Source organism: Plectropomus leopardus, chromosome 21 (genome assembly GCF_026936395.1).
Source record: "Plectropomus leopardus strain MGB_pleo_1.0 chromosome 21, ASM2693639v1, whole genome shotgun sequence".
Taxonomy (NCBI): Eukaryota; Metazoa; Chordata; class Actinopteri; order Perciformes; family Serranidae; genus Plectropomus; species Plectropomus leopardus.
In genome coordinates, this window is record NC_142196.1 from 14,050,374 (window position 1) to 14,058,829 (window position 8,456).

General features: G+C 37.4%; 1 protein-coding gene across 1 annotated transcript; it reads right to left on the reverse strand.

The window, feature by feature from the left end:
* Positions 1–3,020: 3,020 nt before the first annotated feature.
* Positions 3,021–6,565, reverse strand: LOC121960844 (uncharacterized). Its single transcript, XM_042510722.2, has 5 exons — positions 6,205–6,565; positions 4,901–5,068; positions 4,303–4,470; positions 3,511–3,627; positions 3,021–3,402 (listed from the first exon to the last, which is right to left on the reverse strand). The coding sequence occupies exons 1-5, from the start codon at positions 6,536–6,538 to the stop codon at positions 3,119–3,121; spliced, it is 1,071 nt and encodes a 356-aa protein (XP_042366656.1). The 5' UTR covers positions 6,539–6,565; the 3' UTR covers positions 3,021–3,118.
* Positions 6,566–8,456: the final 1,891 nt, after the last annotated feature.

Consider the following 8,456-nt stretch of genomic DNA (forward strand, 5'->3'; position numbering starts at 1 on the left):
CCAAATAGCACAGCAGTTTCCTTCGCAAACTCGTCTTTTTCTTCATCCCAGACAAAAGGAAGCGCGACTTCCAGCAGCGCTCACTCAGACAGATATGTGTGGGTAGATAGGAAGCTGGCTTGCCGCTGCCAATTCCGTCATGCCAGACTGAGGGATGAATGTCACCGTAGGCACTAATGCCAGTTGAGAGATGCCACCATAGATTCCACCCCAAGACATCTGGAATCCCAGGTGCCTGTCCCGCCGATCCAGGTCTCAGCTGCAGGAAGCCAAGAGCCCCTCGTGGATGCCAAGAGCCTCGCAACACCAGCCAAGCCACACTGAAGCTTATCAGCTCCACCACAACCCCTTTATGGGCCTATTCACCTCAATCAAAGCTGTTATTTAGGTAACGAGCCAAGATGGCGGATATCGCTGCGCTCCAATTACCCACTATGTCTCCTCCATCTTTTCCTGCCAGCTTCCCCACAAGCCCTGATTCTCCTCAGCATGCGCAGCTGCTCTGGCGCTGCTCCGCTTCCTCGGTATCTGTGCATAGGGAGACCTTTCAGAACAGAAGGGCTCTGTCAGCGCTGGATTCACTCACAGGGGCTATTGATGACTACTGTGGTGTTTGGGACAGCAGGTCTTATCAATAGCAGAGAGACATCTCTCGAAGTGCAATGTCAGTGGCAAATAGGGGTGTTGAAATGAAACTAATAAACTAATAAGTTCATTTTAATGAAGTTATTGGTTATTAAATTTAAATGATTGGAAACAGATTGATTATGATAATTTATTCAAAATTTATCTCAGACAGTGGTGGCAGAAGTACTCAAATCATTAACCTCAAGATATACTTTGAAGAATTTTTCTCAGAGACTTGCCTCCTTCCCCTATTCCTTACCATCCGTGGCAGCATGAACATTTGTTGACACTCAGGCGGTTGCCATGAGCTGTTTGTATAAACATAACCATGTGCAGCATAATGCCACCATGTGCTTGTGCTGACATCATGGTAACGATATCCTGGATACCAGAAGCAGAGAGATATCTACAGCATTATTTGTAGATGTGGAAGTCCACTGCAACAGGCAATGTGTGACGACTTGGGATGAGACCGTGTTTGTACTCTCTTATTCTTATTTTCTGTGCTCAGGACCCTTTTTAAAAAAGCTGGTGACCAGATGCCAGTAGGTCTCCAGAAAAAAAGCAAATTTTCCATAGCACAACACCAAACAAGAGTGAATCTGCAAGTGAATCTGTCCGTTTTTGCGTTCACTTTCACCAGCAAGCATGTTCACAAACAGTAACTGACAATTCTGCATAGTATACTTTTAAGTAAAAGTCGCAATAATACATTTCAAAAATACTACTAACAGCTGGTCCTGCATTCAAAATTTGACCTAAGTTAATTTATGGAAGTAAAAGTAAAAACAAATGTACTTAAGATTGGCCAATTAAAAGTATTATGCGCAATAGCCTCTGTGAGTGTTAGATATCATATATGTGGATCATTATTATTAGTGTATTACTACATAAGTGGTGCTGAATGGTAGTTGTTCGTGGTGGAACTGATTACTAGTCTACAATATTTCATATAGTAGTTGGGATATTTACACTATTTCAGCCTATTGCAACATATTTTATAAACTCATCATATGTTTGCACCATGTGGCAACCACGGGACAGAGAAACAAAGCCAACACAAAGTGCCAAAAACTGCAGTTCCTTTAATGGCCACTTGAGGCTGGCTCCAAAATTAAGTAAATCCCAGTAGACACCCATGTTAAAATGCCTTCCTTTACAGCAGAAATACACGTTCGCAGCCTGTTTCGGTCTCTATAGCTAATTTCAACACTTGTTGACAATTATGATGGGCTGAATTTTTATGCAACTCACACATTTACATTGTCCAAATATAGTCACTTCTGGCTCTAAGATCACAAGATGGCGACAGCCAAAATGCCAAACTCAAGACTTCAAACCAACAGTCTACAGCTATATTCATGATTTATATAGTCAGTGGTTTGTACATTAAAAAAAACATCTAAAAGTAACTAGTCTATATCTGTCAGGAAAATATAATAGTATAATGTCATTTTTTATATACACATGAAATGTAAAAGTATCAGGGCATAAAGTGGAAATACCTGAGTAAAATGGCCTACAATTAGGTTACTTCAAAATTTTACTTAAGTACAGTGCTCCAGTAAATGTGACCTACTTAGCTCTACCACTGGCCTCAGGATTAATTCTAATCACTTTTGTGATCCATAAACTTCAACACCATCATCATGTCAAAACTTCAGTTTGTCCAATAATTTCCCATCAGCCTAAGCTGTTCTTTGTGTTTTGTGCTAATTAGCAAAAGCTAGCACACTAAAATAAGATGGTAAACATGATAACAATTTACCTGCTTAGCATCAGTATATTAGCATTATTGCTGTGAGCATGTTGGCATGCTGGCGTTAGCATTTAGCTCAATGTACAGCCTCACAGAGCTGTTGGCAGGGCTGTTGACTTGAGTTTTTCCATTTATTTTCAACTTTTTTAAGTACTTTGACTTGCTTTTATATGAGTTTGTGCTTCATAAAATGAATTTGAAACTTAAAACTTGAATTAATTTGCACAATTTGTTACATGGTCCCTTTCCCTATCTTTATCTTATTTTACTAGATTTTCTTTTTATATGTGCATGTAGATATTTATTTTAGTATTCTGAGCATCACTGGCACTTGTTTTTATCTTGGCAAATAGAATCAAGTATAATCTCACTAAGCACACCTTTGATCAAGTGGGCCTACAGCAGTGTTTTTCATCTTGAGATGACTGCATGAAGGTTATTAGAAACTTAATCCAAACAAAGCAATCCATTTTGTTGTCTTCATTAACAGAAACAACAAAAGGATTTGTCTTTAATTTGACATGTTATTCATATAACTTTTAAGATGAAATCTTTACTGCAAGCAATTTAGCTCAGAACTGGGTTATTTTAGGGCTTTTCATCAGTGTCAAAAAACAAATGAATACTTCAGGAGTCACTGGTCAAAAGCTGATCATTTATTATTTATTCATATATTCATGTCTTGGTTCGCCATAAACAAGTGGCACAATGTGATCACCGCATGACCATCGCTTACAAACTGAAAAGTAAAAAGCCACTGAAAGTGTTGTGATTATTTCTATCATCATAAAGAACATATCCGGAGGGAAGCTGCATGTAAATCAAATCTCCCTCATTTAATTGAAGAGTTAATGCATTGGACAGGTACAAATGGCCTTCATTCCTGTTGTGTTCCCAGTTTGTCATCATTTTCTGGTTATTGCGGTAAAAATGAAGTCCAAAATGTTTGTCATCGTGGTGGTCAAATGCTGTGAATCTGAAGTAGTAGACTCCTCTGACTGGTGCGATGAACTTGCCTTAATAATAAAATAAGTAAAAAGAGATCAGTATTTCATAAAGCAATGTGACAGTTAGAAAAGTGAGCACTTTATTTTGCTTGAAACAGTTTGTTGCTTGAACTGTACCTAATGTAGGATTATAAGCATTGCCAAAGTTGGTAAAGACTTTGTTGTACTTCACTTGGATTTCTGTATTGTATGGTCCCACCTGACTGTTCAAGCCAACAGAGAAAGCAATCTTGCCTGTAAAAGAAAAAAAAGTTTAAAAAAGTTTATCATGACAGGTTAAATTATTACTCATACAATCACTTTATTTATTTATTTATTTTTCTTTTATTAATCCTGTGAGGGAAATTGTTTGTTAGGGAGAGGCGATTACAACTTTGGTCCTAAAGTAATTTAGACTCTGAGCGTACAGGTGGGTGCTGGGGTGGAGGTGGAGCTTTTAAAGGCTGTATGAAAAGCAGCAGTAGCAGCAGCTGTCGCAGCAAGTGATAGGAGTAGTTATAGCCTCGCTTTCAGGTGAACAGAGCAGACTCTGATGCGTATAATCGGTGCAGCTCCCCTTTAAGTACACTGCCATTTTCAAAGGGGAAATTGGATTTATGTTGCAACGAGAAGAGTAAGTCATGTCACAGTTCAAGTGGTCTCAAGTTGTCTGCCTGAATTAGCTGCTTCAGTGGCTCTATCCCAATATGTTGTAATTCTACAGGTATTTTGTGCGTGCAGTCACGATGCTTAAATGAAGAGCTGAAGTGTAATTTAAAGGAATACTTATTGTTTTATGAATTAGACTCAAAAAAGGTCATTAAAAATGTGACACTGACATAATTGCTACTTGTATCTTTGGTGGCTGATTCTGGCTTTGTAAAAAAGTGATATTCAACCTTCTGATTTAAAGTCACATATCTATGTTACCTGCAGTCTCTTTCTGCAGTCGCTTTATGTCATTGTTTTGGAGCTGCAGTTCAGCCATGGTGCTGTTCAGGTCCGCTTTTAGAGTCACTACATCCATCTTCTGCTCTTCTGCTTCTTTTTCATTGGCTGTCACTCTGGACTCCATCACATTTAATCTGGTTTCTTGCTCTGAGTTTGCACACAGGGAAGCAAGAACATATTTGAGGATGATATTTGTGATCAATAGAGTAAATATTAGCAATAGTAGCAGAGGAAATACTAAAATGATGTTTTGCAATGAAATATTGAAGTGAATCCAATATTCATGTATTTTCATGAGGTTTTGTGTCTGGTGCTACTTCCTCTTTATGTGCGAAGGACTGTATTCAGATAGTGTTTGCTGACATGAGCTATTTAAATAATATAATTCAGAAATTTCTTTTCCCATTGGTGCCTCTAATTAGATAATATGTGTCAGGAAAATTTAAATACTTTTTTTTTTAATTAACTGACCTGAAAATTCATGCAATGTTCATCATTTAGACACAAACCAAACTGGAAAGACGCAAGCTTTTAGATCAGTCACAATTTAAGATAATGTTTGGTATGAACCAAGAACCTGTTTTTGCTTTCTCCAGGTCCTCTACAATTATCTTCTGCAGTAGCACTTGAGTTTCAGTGGTGCTTAACGCTCCTCTCAGAGTGGCTACCTCTCTGCCCTGATTGTCCAGGTCTTCCTCGCTGGCTGCCACTCTCTTTCCGACACCTTCCAGCTGTGCTGATAGCACTAGAATTATAAAGAAAAGCCATACGCTGCTAATATACATTCAACACGTTTATTCAACAACAATCTTCAACCTTTTGTAAATACATTCACAACAAATCAAGTGAAAATATTCAGCATAGCCTTGAGCAAAATTCATTTATTCCTGAAAATAAAAACATTCAAATCAATATTTGAAAGAACAAACAGTGATAGAAGTCATAAAAATTGATTCCTTTAAACCAAACTTCAAACAAACCAAAATATTGACTCTGTGGAAACTTCTACATCAAAATGACTTATATGTCACCGCAGAGCTGACAGTTATGAAGTGGGAAATGTGCCCATATGCCTGTGAATCACTGTGGATATTATTTCTGTGTCCACAGAGTCAGAATCCCATTTATTGTCATCCACAGAAGAAGAAGCAATTCTTCGATGCTGCTGTGAATGATTTGTTTGTAATGTTTGTGAAAGTGTGTGAGATGTAACCGCTTTCCCTCAACTTTGTTTCTGTAGTCAGACATTAGGAAAAAACACATATAAGCTTATAAAATATAATAACTTATCAAAGAACTTGGATCGACATCAGTTTTCTTGAACAGCGTTCAGACACCTTTCAAAAGTATTTAAAACTTTGAAATTGATTTTTTTTTCTTTCAAGGGTAAAAAAGCTATAACTTTACATGAAATGTCCTATACAAAAAGAGTTTCATAGAAAAATGCCTATAAGAAAAATCAAGAAAACTATGTATGATATTATTATAAAGAATTATTTTAAATTATATTACAGAAGAACATTCTAATCTACATTTATCATTTTATTTAATTTTAGCATTTTTTTTCAGGTCATTTTCTGTTTTTGTACTCTTACTTTCCTTTTTTTGCTAATTGCAGGTTTTCTTGCAACTTTTTACAAATTTCTTGCTAATTGTCAGCTCATTTCTTGTTAAGTTGCTCATTGTCTTCATTCCATGATTTTCAAAGAAATCAAGCCTATTTGCTGAGGCTTCAAAGGGTTAAACTAATGTTTTCAAATTTTTGGCTTGTGACAAAAAAGCAGAGTCTAGCCAGAGCTCCTTGTCATGTTTCATCTGAGTCGTAAGCCAACCTACTAATTGCATTTTCTCATATAAATACACTGACATATGATCTTTTACCTGTGTTTTCCTTCTCCATCTGAGCAATCTTGTTATTAGCAACCACCAGCTCTGTTTTCTGCGCTTCAACCTCCTTCAAGATGTTCCTCAGGTCACTTGTCAGGAGCAAGACTTTGCCCCTCTCTTCTTCCGCCTGAAGCTCAGTGTCTCTCATTCTGGTCACTAGGCTCCTCAGCTCTACCCTCTGCTCTACCACTACTGTGCCCAGGGCATACACCATGTCTCTCAGCGTTTTCAGTTCATTCCAGATAGCAGTAATAGATGGATCGGGTGTTTGAGCCGTCACTGTTGACAGGAAGAAAAGCAGCACTATCTGACCGACTCGACCCCTCATTGTGGACAGATTTGAGAGATGATTAAAAGCAGCTCCCTTGCTTTATATACAATCGGCATCATGTTGTAAGCTGCTGGATGGGAATGTAGCAGGTGTCCAACAGAGAATATAAAGTTCATGCCAGAAGAATCAGTGATAGAAAACTGCTGGTAAACAGGTTTAATCTGAACAGTTATGGGAAGAACAGAAGCTGCTTTATGTGGCAGAGTGTCAATGTCACTTGCAGTTCAGAAACAGTCTCTATAATTCATACAAGGGCACCAAATCAACAGTCAGATATATTACAGTAGTATGATGCACAAATTTTCAAAAATCTTTAGACATGAGTGGTATATCAGGGTTTGTTTCTGTTTTGGTTGTTTTACCCCAAATGATGGCAGTTAACTAAAATTCCTTTTTATTCCTGGTGTTTTTCTTGCTTGAGTTTGAAACATGAAGGTGAGCTGGCAGGAGTATAACAAAGACAAAAATCTAATTGAAAGTTAAATCAATAATGCTCTGCACTGCTCAGCAGATAAAATGGATACACAGTACAATGGAAAGCAATGAATGGGAGTAATTTGGGCTAAATGAAGTGTAGGCTGATTTAAAACATATTAGATAAAATGCAGTTTAAAGGAATAGTTCGAAATTTTGTTTGACATTTGTTTATTTGCTTCCTTACCAAGAGTTAGGTGAAGTTTTTGTTTGTTTGTTTGTTTGTTTGTTTGTTTGTTTGTTTGTTTGTTTGTTTGTTTGTTTGTTTGTTTGGAGAGCCAAGCGAGTTGTCTCCCCCTACTTTTGACTGCTTTTTTATTTTGTGTACATACAAACATGAGAACGGCATCAATCTTCTAATCTAATTCACCACAAGAAAGCTAATTTTTGAGAATATTTTCCAAAATGCAACACTATTCCTTAGTTTACAAGATGAGAAGTGTTTGCTTTCATCTTTCCAAGAATATTATCAGGATCCTACAGTTTAAGGTCCCCAAAACTTACACTCACAAGTTAACAGTAAAGCCTGCAAATTCAGGTCCTGTGTCAAGGTGTGGGTATATGTACTGTGGCCCTGCCAGCTCTTGTTCAAACAAAGCTTATTGTATACTTACAGCACTCGGCTGTAACTAAATCCCGCTTAATGCCAGTGGCGAAAAAGAGCTGATTACATACTTCATGCTCTTTGTTTATTTGAGCCTGCAAATGTGATGTCATTTGATATTTCCAGGGGTCACCTAACCTGAACAACACCTCCCTCAGTCCCAGACACAGAGACGAGCTGGTAAACATAGTGGAGCATTTAGCAGCTAAAGAGACAGATATTTCCCTCAGGAGTTGGTAGAGACCGACAGATTTAAGTAAAAGGTATTAGCAAAAAAAAAAATGCAAAAAGTAACCAAGACTACGCAGGTATCTAAATCACACTTATACTGTCCTTTTACATTTCTAGTTCTTTGGTGAATGTAGTATTTTCCACCCCTGCTGACATGTCGGATAATTACACCGATATGTTTTCATGACATAATTTTTTGCACAAACACATCTTTCCTGTTTTAGGGGGTTAGGAGTTGATTTCAACCCTACAGGGGTAAATTATAACTCTTGTAAGTAATATGCTCCCACAGTACACATGGTCTTTATTTAGGTCTATTTGGAGCTTGGATTTCATCTGACATTTTCCCATAATCCCCTATCGCAGACCTACATTATTTTCGAGATAAGACTTTTCCCTTGGAGTTTATTTGCACTGGTTATTAAAAAAAAGAAAGAAAAAAAAAGCCTTTTCACACATTCTGTGAAAGGACACAGATGGCCTTGTCTGTATCAATGTGCACCTGCAGTCCTTTTTAAAAAGTCTTTGAATGTTTCTGAGTTCAAGTTACATTTCCATTGACACTGATGTCCTAAAGCCAAAAAATATATATGTTTTTTTTAATTT